The sequence below is a fragment of the Neomonachus schauinslandi genome, chromosome 8, assembly GCF_002201575.2.
Source record: "Neomonachus schauinslandi chromosome 8, ASM220157v2, whole genome shotgun sequence".
NCBI lineage: Eukaryota > Metazoa > Chordata > Mammalia > Carnivora > Phocidae > Neomonachus > Neomonachus schauinslandi.
In genome coordinates, this window is record NC_058410.1 from 122,930,598 (window position 1) to 122,944,546 (window position 13,949).

At 51.9% G+C, this 13,949-nt stretch overlaps 1 protein-coding gene across 3 annotated transcripts in view; it reads right to left on the bottom strand.

Moving 5' to 3' along the window:
- Window positions 1–379: 379 nt before the first annotated feature.
- The window catches only part of PXDC1 (PX domain containing 1), a 29,789-nt gene continuing 16,219 nt past the window's right edge, over window positions 380–13,949 (bottom strand). Inside the window, exons 4-6 of one of the 3 annotated variants that reach the window (XM_021696911.1) lie at window positions 6,417–6,528; window positions 1,258–1,382; window positions 620–897 (exon numbers count right to left, since the gene is read on the bottom strand). In XM_021696911.1, coding sequence (XP_021552586.1) covers window positions 1,265–1,382; window positions 6,417–6,528 — 230 coding nt within the window. In that variant the 3' untranslated portion in view covers window positions 620–897; window positions 1,258–1,264. Of the gene's footprint in view, window positions 1,383–6,416; window positions 6,529–13,949 lie in introns of all 3 variants that reach the window. The other 2 variants (XM_021696912.1, XM_021696910.2) reach the window with 2 other exon arrangements.

The following is a 13,949-nucleotide window of genomic DNA, read 5'->3' on the forward strand; positions in this document are numbered from 1 at the left end:
GAAAGGCAACTGGCCAACCCCCATCAGCCAGCCAATAGCCTGTTTGAAAGCAGGATGCGTTCAACGGAGCACAACCGGAAGGCAGAAGGGAAACGCAGATCCCATGGAAATGCCATGTGCTAGGCAGTCGGGTCAGAGGAGGGTTCCTGGGGCTGCCAAGAGGAACATGGAGAAGGGGGGCAACCCGAAGTCAGAAAAACAAAAATCAAAAAACATAAGCTGTTTGTTCACTTTTCAGTTTGGACAGATTATTCCCTAGGGTGAGAACAGAACACATTTCCTAAGTAACAGTGAGACCAGAGTGCTCGGGGCCAGCCCTGAGGTGGCGGGGAATAAAAAGGAGCCATACCTTTAGACACCAAACATCCTAAATCCAGGAGTAGAGTAATACACTTTATTTAATTAAAATAGATTAAAAAACAGACCGTGTAAAAGAATTAGGATTCTCAATAATTTACTATTATTTACATTAGCAAATGTTGGTCGTTAGTAGACCCCATGAGGAGATAAGCACACAGAACCCAGACCTGCCTGCGCAACCCCCCCCCCCCCCCCAAGGGGCAAAGGGGGACTTGGCCAGTGCTTTCCTGTTGGTCTCCCTGCCCCCCCACCCCCCGCAGGTGAATGTGGCAATGACGTCACTGAGAGCTTGGTAAACAGCAGGAGAGGTGAACCTCCCACAGCCCAGGGTGGTTCCAGCATGGCTACCCCACTGAAGGGCTTTAGAGATGCTGGCAGGCCAGGCAGGAACTCTCTTCTCTGGAGGAGAATCAGTACTTCTCAGTCTCCGCTCACGGCCCCTGATCGGCAATGATTTGCCCTGTCTCTGTAGCCAACCCTCGCCGTCCACAAGGAACCTTCTGTAAAGAGCCCCTTTGGCTGACACCAGACCCACAGCTTCTGGGGAGAAGATGAAAAAGAGAAATGAAAGCCACACATCCGGGTTCCCAGGGAAATCCTGGATTACCTCACATTGCCTGCCCGTGTCGTCCAGACCATGGCAACTCCTCACCACCTCCCAGGCCATGTTGTGCGCGCTTGTCGGGTGAGGGAATGGTGGGGAGCTAGGGGTGGCCGGGCGGCCGTGGGGGGCCCCTGCACCAGGGGGAAGCCCCGCTGCTCCAGGGGCAGGACAGCCGGGCCTCCTGGGCACGGTCACTGAGGAGATACCCCCTGACCCAGGCCTGGGGCAGCAGGGGGGCCCCTGCAGCCGGGGCAGGACCAGCAGTCAAGGGCCCGGGGAAGGTGGGGGCCCACCAGAGGCTCAGTCCAAAATGTCCGTCTCGAAGGGGACCAGGTGGTAATAAGATAGGTTGGTGACATAAGCGGCTGGGTCATCACCATCCTCCAGCTCTGAGGTAAGTTCACCGCCATTCTCAAACCTGAAAAGGGAAGTTCAGAGGTGAGGCTGAGGTTGGCTCACTGACCACCCCCCCCCCCCCCAGGCCCACTGAAATGGAGAAAGAAAGGGCAGAAGGTCATTGGCAAGAGGGCGCTTAGGGGTCAGTGCCAAACGCTATGGAAGGGCTTTCCACAAGGCTCCTCATGAGGCACGGGCTCATTGGACCAACGGGCACGGCCTTCTCAATGCAGGTTAGGAAGAGTGGGAAGAACCATGGTTACAAATCAGTGAGGCAAAATGGACTCTTCTCTAAAGAGCGTGACAGCTCTGGTTGTTACTGCCTTCGACACTGCTATCCCTATTCGGGAACCAACATTTACTGAGGCATTCATTCATTCACTCGTTCACAGAACGATTCTTTTTCTCTGTCCAGGGATCACTCTGTGTCGAGCTCTGGGGACGTGGCGGGAAGCGAGGCAGGGAGCCAGTCCATGGGGACCGGAGCCCACCCCGTGTGGGGCCCTCACAGACAACAGCACTGATGAGTGGGACAAGCCACGGTGGTCACAAGCTCACAACCCAACCACATCTGGGGGACATGTGTGGCGGTGACTTCGGGACCGAGAGCAGCCATCCAGAGAGGATCTGGGTGGGGGGCTGGGGGAAGTCGTGGAGGGAGGGTTCCTTCTAGAGGGGGCGGTGTATTCAATGTGGGGGCTTCCACGGGGGAGGGCGGGCAGGAAGTGCTGAGGAAGAGTATGTACTCCAAACATAAGGCGACTAATGCCTTCCTGATAGGGATTCCCCCACGAATTGAAACCATTTCCACTCCCCCGTCTAACCCAGACATGGCCTCCTAAGCTAGAAAACAAGGCTCCAGATTTTTAAAACGGAGAAACAAGTGCCTGAAGGACATTCTCCCCAGGAAGGGACACAGAGATGCTGCTTGTGCTTTCTCCATTTTCCTCAACTAAGGATCAGTCCCAACAAAGCGGGGGCAGGGTGGAGGCGGGCAGAGGCTCGCTCGCTGCTCTCCGGGGCTCTCCCTGGAGGAAGGGGCCCGCGGAGCCCACAGCACACCGTGTGTCCCTGCACTCATTCCTGGCACTTGAGGGCCTCACTAACTAGGACAGTTAGTTGGAGGAGCTCCACTCTACCTGGAAGGGTTGGGTGTGACCAGGAAGCACATAACTGAGACGGGAGCCGCAAAGGGGGCAGAGAAAAGGCCCAGCCCCCCCACCACGCAGAGCGCCCCTTGCAGCGTCCCACTGATTCTGAACATGGGGCTCACTTCCTCTCAGTCTAAGCTGGAAGTTAAATGAGGAGGAGGTTTGAAATCACCTCGAAAAGGCCGAGGAGGCACGTTGTCCTCTATCTCCACAGTGAGGGGTGTGTGGGGGGATGCGCGAGGCCTCCCCTCATCGGCTGCAGGGGCAGGGGCAGGGCCGCCTCCTCCCCTGACACTTGCCGGCCCCGGTAGCCGAGGCTGCCGAGAAAGAGATCTAGCTGTGCACCAACACAAGTGTGCACAGCCTTCCAGGCAGCAAGTCTCACGGAGGTAAGACCACCTCTCCGACTTTATTCCAGGACGTGGTCTCTTCCCAGAAACCAGCATCGGGAAGAATTAAAAGAGGACTCTTGGACGTAGGCAAAGGGGAGGGACAGGGCCAAGATGCAGGCCTGCCCAGTTTCTTACCCTTCCTCCACCTCCTGCCCTCAGATCAGATGACCCTGAGAACCCAGGGAGGGAGGGGAAGCTGGGACACTGGGGAAAGTGAGTCACCAGGCCGAGTCCAGTGGCCTCGTCAGTCCCCAGTGGCCCTCAGCAGGCCTGGCAAATAGCTCTGCTCCGAACCTGTGAGGACAGAGTTGGGGACTCGCCTCAGCCCTGGGTGGATTTCCTGGGAGCCCGGCAACCACTCCAGCCAACCAGGATCATCACCAGGCAGAGGCCCCTGCAGGCCCGCTGACTCACACCCCGCTCCCGGAGTGCAGTGGGGTCTGTGCCTGGGTTCTGGGACCTCCCTGCCCCCAGAAACGTGGACACCGCCTGCTTGGATGCACGACACAGGTCCTAATGGCAGGCTTGACAGCGCTGAGTTCACAGTGTTGGGGCCAAACGGTCACCCTCAGGTACCACCGAGGACGGCTGTGGCAGGGAGGCAAAGCCTTGTTTCTCAAATGTCATCTCTCTGTGACCTCCCGTCCCCATCGTCAACCCCCATCACCTGCCTGACAGCCCCGTGGAGTGTTAAAACAGACTGCTCCCGAGAGACAGCCAGTGGCTGACCATCAGCTCAGCCGCACTGCCCTACGTCAGCCACCCAGAGAAAACCCTGGCAAGCCCGCATCAGGAATTCCCTCTCAATGCTCCCCTGAGCCGTTTGGAAGCCGCCGTTTCTTTGTTAAGCCTTTCTGGGATCACAGAGGCTTTTCTTGCTCGGCTTCCTGCCAGCCAGGCATCCTGGAGCCAGGGGGCCCCATGCTAAGGGTGTGTCATCCCTGCCCATGCCAAGCCGAGGGGTCACGTTACTACCCTTGCTTCCACTCTGTGTGCTTCTCACAGTTCAACTTACTTGTCAAATCTGGCCAGGTGCAGGAAGGCCTCGGAGGCCTCCTAACGACAGAAAAGGCCCCCCCAGGGGATACTGTGGAGCCAGAGCTGGTGATGAGGGAGGGTCTCCACCTGTCCCTCGTCCACCAAGACAACCCCTCACCAGAAGCTCCTCCCATGAAGCTAAAGGACCTCTCCTTCTGGTCACACACTTAATACATAGCAATCTCATACCCCCTCGGTGCCAGCCCTTTGCTGTCATGGAGGACCCCCGGCTCGTGAACGAATGAGCTATCTCCAGACACACACCATGGGTAGGATGTCATGTGGTGTCACAGCAAGGCGTGCAAAGGGACAAGGGCCTTTCAGAGAAGGGCCACCCCCGGCAGCTTCACCAGCATGTCCTCTTTTTTAAATTTTATTTATTTTTATTTTTATTTTTTTTAAGTGTTTTTTTTTTATTTTTTTATTTATTTGAGAGAGAGAGAATGAGATAGAGAGAGCACGAGAGGGAAGAGGGTCAGAGGGAGAAGCAGACCCCCTGCTGAGCAGGGAGCCCGATGCGGGACTCGATCCCGGGACTCCAGGATCATGACCTGAGCCGAAGGCAGTCGCCTAACCAACTGAGCCACCCAGGCGCCCAATGAAACTTTATTTATTTATTATTTTTTTATAAAGATTTTATTTATTATTTGACAGAGAGAGAATGAGAGAGAGCACATGAGAGGGGGGAGGGTCAGAGGGAGAAGCAGACTCCCTGCCGAGCAGGGAGCCCGATGCGGGACTCGATCCTGTGACTCCAGGATCATGACCTGAGCCGAAGGCAGTCGCTTAACCAACTGAGCCACCCAGGCACCCAATGAAACTTTATTTATTTATTATTATTTTTTAAAGATTTTATTTATTTATTTGAGAGAGAGAGAATGAGAGACAGAGAGCATGAGAGGGAGGAGGGTCAGAGGGAGAAGCAGACTCCCCGCCGAGCAGGGAGCCCGATGCGGGACTCGATCCTGTGACTCCAGGATCATGACCCGAGCCGAAGGCAGTCACTTAACCGACTGAGCCACCCAAGCGCCCAATGAAACTTTATTTATTTATTATTTTTTAAATAAAGATTTTATTTATTATTTGACAGAGAGAGAATGAGAGAGAGAGAGCACATGAGAGGGGAGAGGGTCAGAGGGAGAAGCAGACCCCCCGCCGAGCAGGGAGCCCGATGCGGGACTCGATCCCGGGACTCCAGGATCATGACCTGAGCCGAAGGCAGTCGCCTAACCGACTGAGCCACCCAGGCGCCCCACCAGCATGTCCTCTTACACAAGCATTTCATGACATCTCCATGGTGAGGGATCCTTGTGCTATCCACCCAAGAGACATCTGAGAAACTGAGAAAGTGGGAGGTGCTGGCCAGGGCCGGTTCCATGGGCCTGTCGGGGCTCCCACTGTGCTTGATCAAAGAGCAAGGGTCCGGCGGAGGCGGCTCCAGCCGCCTGCAGGAGCTCAGGGACATCCTGGGCCTGGGTGTGTCTCCGCACCGGAGTCTGTCCTGGTGCGTGTTTATTTGCAGCTAGGGGTGGGGTAGGATGTGGGACTCCAAGGCCCCTGGATCCCGGAGCACACTGCTTATGGGCCCACAGGGAGACTCTGAGCACCCAGCACTGCCTGTGAGGACTCCTGGGCCAGGGGGGCTCCCATTTACCATCTGAGACCTTGACAGTGACCCTGGGAGGGCCTCAGGGGCCCCACTCTGAAGAGAAGAGAAGCCAGGAGAGGTGAAATGACTGCCTGAAGCTCACATAACCAGGAGGAGCCGTAGGGTTGACCTTGACAGTCAACAGAAGCCAAGTTGAGATGTCCCCTCAAGCTGCCTCCCAGTAAGTCCCAAGGACATGACCCGGAAATGCACCAGGGATGAAGGAGGCTGTGCCTCGAGGGGACCCCAGGTGTCGGGCTTTCCTAGAGCACTTACCACTTGTCATGCTTAAAAGTTCTGCTATTAGAGAAGGAGGGACACGGAAGGCGGTGGTGTCTTTGGCTGTCCCATCTTCGCTCATCAGACACATCCTCCCTCCCCTCAGCGGCCCAGCAGGGCTAGGCTCCAGCCCGTGAGCCCTAGAGAGGTCACCTCAGAGTCCGGAGAACCTCCAGACCTGTGATGTGACACCATACAGGTGACACGTGTCCCCATCCCAGGAGACAAGGCCCTTGGGGCGAGGAGGCTTATGGCCACCATACCTCCTCAGGGCCCAGCACAGACCGGACCCTGAAGGCTGGCCCTCGATGCCCCCTCGCAGCCAGCACCTTGGTCAAAGGAACTTGGTCCCCACAAGGTTTATGAAACAAGCTCTCACTGCCTCTAGAAAAGGCAAACACTTTAAATAAGTATCCAAATACAGGTAGGATGGCTCAATGTCTCCGGCCACATCTGCTTCCTCTATGGGCCGTGAACTCCAGCCTCTGGCACCAGCTGATGGTTCAGGGATCCCGTCTATAAAACTATATTCAAATCAATCTACTTACAAATGCTCTGTCGGATCCACACCCAGGTGTTGGTCTTTTCCGTTTGGTATACTGTGGTCAATAACGATGGTTTCCGTATTTGCTAAGCAAAATCCATTGGATCTCATGATTTCTGAAAAATGAAAGCAATGAAATAAATATGCAGGAGGGGCCAGATTTTGAAGTTTTGGGCTTATACCAATCTCTCTACTTTCCCCTCCATCTACTGCCCCAAATTCTCCCCCACACTCCAAGAGAATGCTCTACGCCCCAGAGACCCATCCTGGAACTCTGCCACACAGACAGGAGGCGATGCCAACCTCCACAGAAACCACACCTGAGGACCCTGTGCAAGCCAAGGGGCACATCCCTCCTTCCAGAAAGATGCTCTGAATTGTACCAGCACCCTCCCCAAAAGCCTTCCCCATTGGCTTAAAGCTGGGGTAGAGAGAGTACTGAGCTCACGTCTATCGGTCTGGGTTTGGGTCTGGGTCCGTCACACCACCATGAGGCTTTGCACAGGTACCCCATCTTCCCTGTGCCTGAGATGGGGATGACGCTGTCTACTGCCCTGGGTCGCTGTGAGGGTCAGCTGAGATCAGTATGCATTTTAAACCAAATGGGCAACTTCATTTTTTTCCTTTATATTAGTTCTCTACACAAATTGATTTTTTTTACCTCTACACACAAATTTTGGTAATTTAAAAAGGCCAACAAAGTAGTGTACGTTGGCCTTATGGGGTGAGCCTCCGAGGGTGGAGGCCTGGTGCTTACCCAGCATTGGGAGAGGAGAGGACAGGCATGCCTGGATGTGTACCAGCTGACACAGCCCCAGGCTGGGAGCCTGGACACCGAAGCTCAGCCCAGCCATGAGCTCCATGGTCTTGGGACTCAGTATCCACAACTGGAGAATTTCAGAAGAGTACTGGATGATCTCCAAGGATCCCTTCAACTCTAAACTCCTAGGAACTACCGGGTTCCATCAAGCCATCTGGTCCATTTAAGTATAAAGAGTCAATGTGGCTTGACTGACTTCTCATATCTGGTGTAGCTTTTATTTACATTTCCCCGGGGAATGTGTTTCTGTCACTTCGTTAGATTAAACACGCTCCAAGAACTGATCTGGTGGCCATTGCCAGTTCTCCTTGGTGTTGGAGCTCTCCAGCCCTCTGGGAGGCTGCCTGAGCCCCTAACCTCGGCTCTTAGTCAGCTAAGCGCCAAGTTCACGGCCCTTGTCTGTCCTCAAATCAGGTCCTCTCCTTACCTCATCTTAAAAAAACATGCTCAAAATCAACTGAATTTCTGGGGCATTCTCAAATCCAAAGGTTTATCATCTTCCCATTCAGAGCCTCACACACAGAAACACACAGCTCGAAATAGCTTTCCTCTCCTACTAGCCCGGCACAGGTAACAAAAACATTCCTCACTGTCCGCGGTCTCCCTGGGCATCTGCCACAATCGTTTGGGGGACTGTTTTCTTTTATTTTCTTTCTTACATCTCATCATAATTGAGAATTTTTTTTATTCCCATGCATGGATTTGCTTTTCTCATAAGTATAACTGTAACTTCCTATTTCTTTTTAATCTTTCCAGATATCTGGTTCTCAGTTCTTTGAATTTCTCTCCACGCGAAGAAAATTAGGGAAACAACACAAAAACGAACAAAGAAAAAGAGAAGATTTCCTCCTCAGCCCCACAGGAATAAAACGACACTTCATCAATCAGATTTGCCAAGTAATTGCTACCATCTCCCCTTGACTTTCTGCAGAAGTGACAGCTCATGGTTCTTTGGTCTTTTGAAACACCAGCCCCCTTAGTCACCCTCTGCGTGACATCAGCACATTGCCCTTCCCTGCCGTTCCCTGCCCACCCCGCCCCTCCCGGTTGAAGCCCACACGCCCTCCCTGTGCAAGGACAAGCATGGAGAGCCTGAAGTCATGAGAAGGAGCACCAAGATCCTGTGAAAAGTCAGTGCTTGGAACCTCTGGGATCAACGACATTTCTACCTGCCAGAAGATATTTACCCAAGTCTGAGTGAGACTCTGAAGAGGAAGGACTACGTTGTAACAAGAAAGATTAAGATTCCCTCCCCTCTCAAATCAAAATGTAGCAGCACAGATCCACTTTCTTTATTGCTTTTCACTAACTCTGACTCAAATGTGTCTGTCTCAGAAGCACATCCAACCTCAGCCAGCTGACAGCCCCCAGCCCTTTCTGCCACCCCTCTGCTAAGGGAGTTTAGAGGGGGAAATCCTAAAGTGAAAGCACATGTCAGTGCAACAAAACATTTCTGACTGTGACGAAGAGTGACCTTGCAGAGGAACTTTCGAACTTCCTAATCTTTCTCAAATGTGAAATTTGGAGCTCTAAAGAAATGAAGTCCTTACCAGCCCCCGCAAAACAGATTTATAACAGATCACTCCTTAACTCCCCCTGCAAAGAAACCTCTGTACACAGTCATGTGGTTTAATGGTTTGCAAAGCAACCTGTAAACTCCAGTTCTGCTACCCGTGCCTGGGGAGCAGGTCACTGCCTGCTCACTTTCTTCATCTGTAAAATGGGCATACTGGTACTCATCCTTAAAGCACAGGTGTAGAAGAAATGAGACGATGTTTATAAAGAATCTAATAAATGTGGGGGCCTGGGTAAGTGGTAGTGGTGACTATCATTACTGCTAATGTCTTCGTATCTGTTGTGTCATGCAAATAAACAGAACCAAAGAAAGTGTTATGATTACAGAACAGTGCTCACATCTGAAGCCCATCTCCAAACATGCATAAAATGTGAACATCTTAGAAGTCGGCTTAGTCCCAATAGCAAAAAGCACTGGGCAGTGTAATTACTTTAATCCCATACGTGACTGATTCCTTGAAACAGTTCACTTTCAAGCGACTTTTCTGCATTCGTAATTTTTTCACATGAAGAGTTCTGCTTTGCCATTTCTTAATTTCTACTTTGAGCTAATTTTAAGTTACAGACGAGTTACAAAAACAGTATAGAGTTCTCATGTATCCTTCACCAGCTTCTCCTGATGTTAACATTTCGCGTAACTATGGTGCAATGATCAAAGCTGGACTTAACTAGACACCTCCCTTACTGGAGTGTCCCCGGCTTTTCCACCAATGTCCCTTTCTTCTGTTCCAGACCCAGCCCAGGATCCTCTGCTGGGGATCCTTGTGTTGCTGTGTCCTAGTTTTTGTGCAGCCTCTGACATTACCTCCGTCTCTCCTCATCTCCCATGAAAGTAACACTTCGGGAGGGGCTGGTGAGTTATTTTATCGACAGTCCCTCAGTTTGTCTGATGCTTTCATGCTCTGACTGATGTGGAGCTTTCCAGGCAGGAATCCTGCAGAGTGACCCCGCCCCCCCTCCCTGCATCCTGTCAGGGGGTGTAATAGCAACAGGCCTTGTTCCCGGGCTGTCCATCAGGATCACTTGCATAAGAAGTTTCTGCCAGGTTCACTCTTTCTTTGCAGTGAATAAATATCTTGGGGGAGATGCGTTGAGACTGTGCAAATTCTGTTTCTCCTCAAATTTTTCCCACTCATCTTAGCATCCACCAGTGGATATTTCTTGCAACAATTACAGTTGACCTTGAACAACACAGGTTTGAAATGCATGGGTCCACTTACACATGTGGTTTGTTTTGTTTTGTTGGAAAAATACAGTACAGTACTATAAATGTATTTTCTCTTCCTTAGGTTTTCTCAATAACATTTTCTTTTCTCTAGCTTACTTGTGTAAGAATATTTAATACGTATAACATGCAAAGTATATGTTAATCAACTGATAATGTTATCAGTAAGGCTTGACGTCAACAGTTTTGGGGGTGTCAAAGTTATACATGGATTTTCAACTGTGCAGGGGGTCAGAGCCCTTAACCCCTGCGCTGTTCAACGGTCAACAGTATGACTGTGGTGTGCACCCGGTGATGATCTGTCTTATTTTTTTGGCTGTAGCCATGTTCTCATCTGCCCCATAGGCCGTCATTCCTCCAGTTCAGTAATTCCTATGTTCTTCTTTTTCTGCGGACATTGGCTCAGTCCTGAAAGCACTCACGGTGTAGTTTCTCTCCATCCAAATCCTCTCTCCCGTTATATTTTCAGTGGAGTCCAGCAATCAAACAAAACCCAAAGCACTGTCTTTTTATTAACTGGCGAACTGGACTAACCTTGTATGGCGAAAATTAAGGTTGAGATTGTACAGATGCTTGGTTAATGAAATACAAAATTAGAATTCATTTCCAGGCGCCCGTCCCCCAAACCTGAATAATTAGATTTTTGCGGCTTATGGAGATTAGTCCAAGTAGCCAGATCACGGGTGGGGTTTATGCTTCCTTTTAAGCACAGGCACAACCACCATGTAGAAAACTCTATTTAAGCTTTTCTGATTCCAAAAACATTTAGATCCACGTGGGAGGAATTTAAAGCTGTACTGGCCCAAAGCATCCCCGAGGAGGCCACCGTGTCTCCCAAGGCCCTGCTGCGGCCCAGGGACGTGGCTAGCGCCTGGCGCCATCTAGCGGAGCCCCGGCCCCTAAGCCGTCTCCACGGCTGTGTGCTCGAGCCCCTGTGCACGCCTGGCCGCAAAGAAAAGCCCCAGACAGCCTAGGTCAGCGCCTGTCCCCCACGGTGCCACCTCCCTACGTGCCACATCAACAGTATACAAGGCATTAAGAAATCGGAGAGGAAAGGAGGAGGAAGGGTGGGGTGAGCCGCAGGGCAGAGGCATTGTCAGGAATGAGTGGAATTTAGCAGGACAGGATGGATGGGTGGGGTTTGTGTGAACAGAGGGAAGATGAGAGCCCACAGCAGAGCAAAGCCCCACCGAGGGGAGGCTGAGGGTCTGGACCAAAGGGTTCTATGGTGACAGCATCAAAAAGCTAGAGTGAGCCAGACTCTGGCATGCTCGAAGGACTGGGGCACTTGGCCTTTATCGCAAGTGTAAGGTTTTGAGAAAATGAACGAGCCCAGGAAGTCAGAGTTCCAGGATGACCGACCTCAGTATTCAGGGTCTGTCCTGGGGCAGGGGAGGCTGAGAGAGAGAGAGAGAGAGAGAGAGAGAGAGAGAGAGCCTGTGGATATTCCCAGGTGTGGTCATGCTGCCCAGAGCCTGAAGCTTCGAGCCTGGGAGGCCCTGAAGCCACAAACACCCACATAGGAGAACAACGCTGAAGAACACGGCTTGCCCATGTGTAGACTAGTTCTTCAAAGGGATGTTAGTGCTACTTTATTTATTTATTTTTTTAAAGATTTTTATTTATTTATTTATTAGAGAGCGAGCAAGAGAGAAACAGCATGAGAGAGGAGAGGGTCAGAGGGAGAAGCAGGCTCCCCGCTGAGCCGGGAGCCCGATGTGGGACTCGATCCCAGGACCCCGGGATCCTGACCTGAGCCGAAGGCAGTCGCCCAACCAACTGAGCCACCCAGGCGCCCAGTGCTACTTTAAATAAAGGTGTCATTGAAAAGTATTCTTGAATTTACCGTAGTTCATTGTCTTAATATATTTCTTTCCTCACTCTGGGAATAACGAAAGTATATCTCACATCCCGGGGAGACACCCTGTTATCGTCTGCATATTTACACACTAATTTACGGTGAGAAACACTTGCTCAGACAGACTGAGGGCTGGCTAGTCCTGGAGCAGAGATGGGGAGGTTGGGATGCTTCCACGGGAGAAGCCCCAGACTTGGTGCCCAATCGATCAGAGCAGATGAACAGGATGAAGGCCCCAGGAGACAGAATCTTAGCTCTGGAAGGGTGGCAGAGGCTTCTCCCAGCCTGCCAACCCTGCGAGGGATGCCTCTGACAGGCCCCCTGGCCTTTGCAGGGAGGCATGAGGCTTTCCGAAACAGACTTGCAATAGATATTTCCAGACTCCATTGTTGGGTGGAGCTCTGGTTGTTAGAAAGTGGTCTGTGCTGAGCCAATCACTGCAGTTACTCCCCCACCCCACAGCAGTGTCCCTGCAAGCTAAAACCTGTCCTCAGTCCTCACAAAAAGACCCAGAGAATGGGGGCAAAGCCTCACATGGGAGGCTACCATTATCCCTGTTAAATTTCACCTCATTATTTTCAGCCCTTTAGGATAAACGTGGGTCATGCATTTATCTCTGTCACAGGTAAAAATAGGACAGTAGACAGAGGGCTGGGAGTGTTCCCAGGTTGCTGCCCTCCAGGAATTAATGAGAAGCAACTCCACGCAGCCCGAGTCTGTCCCTCTTGTGCTTGGGGCCTTCGGGGTCAACAGGAAGCAAGTGTCCAGCTCCTGGCCCTGAAAGAGTTCTAGTGCTCTTTGCTCTCCTATTGGCTCAAAACAGAAAGAAAGAAAGCAAAACGGAGACACAGTGCTGGGACTCTTCTGCTCGGGACAAAAGAAGAGAGACTTGCCCAGGCTCTAGGTGACAGCACATAAAACCCACCAGGAGTGACAACTGGTGTCCCAGAGCCCTCGCTGTTCCCTTCAAGACTGGGGTCCATAGACACCCAAGCAGGATAAATGACTGCCACTTCTCCTATGAAGAAGGTTCTGGATACTAGGGGCCAGTTAAGGAGGGACGCCCAAACACCCCTGCTCTTCTTCCTAAGAACACACAGGAAGAAGCTATGCTGGATAGACATCAAAAGTAGCAGACCCCTACAAACCTAGGCCTGCCAGCCATCCTGCACACACACAGCCATGTCCTAAAGCAATTTCCATTCAGGTCCCCGAACTTGCCCACCCTCTCCACCCATCCCCCCCACACAATTAGGAATCTCATCCCTGCTGTGACACATAGCTCAGTAAGGACACTTTTCTACCAAAGACATCCGCCACCACCATCCCAATTTGTCCTCTGTCTCCCCATCACTGTGAACCCCCAATGCCTTCTTAGGAGACAGCTCTGGGCTCAGATGCACTCTCATCTCCTGACTGTTCTTCATCAACTTCTGGGGTCTTCCTCCTGCGTTGCTCCTTCTGCTCTCCTCCCTCCTCCATTTGGAAACAGAATGCTGGACGCAGAATCCCTTTTCCTCTCCTTCCTTCAGATCAACACCTTCTGCAGGATCTCCCCTTGCGCCAAGCTCTATCTCCTCTTACAGCTGCCTTTCCTCCCTTTCCACCGGCCACACTCCTGCATGACCCCACTCACATGCCACCTCTTTGGCCCAACCAAGCTGACTGTCCATTGCCTGGGGGAGCCCCGTGTCTGAGACTCTGGGACGGAGCTCTCTTCCCCACAAATGCACAGTAGCCTTCACCAAAACAGTAATGCAAAAATAAAAGTCTAGTGCTCTAACAACACGTGCAACCCAGATCCAGAAAGCTACCAAACAGGGAGAAGTCCCAGCATTCGGTGCCCCCTTCCATTCACCCCATAGGTGAGCCGGCCGGCAGCTCCTCTCAGCTGACATTCGCTCTTACTGCTGCTGACATTCGCCTCTTTGGTGCTCGAAGGCGTGGTCGAGTGTCAACGCTATTGACAGCTAAACTGTGTGCTCCCCTTTCTGTCCTGGGTGCCCTAAAACCAAATTCACTGCCACATTATGTGAACGATCTTATTTCAGCAGGCTAG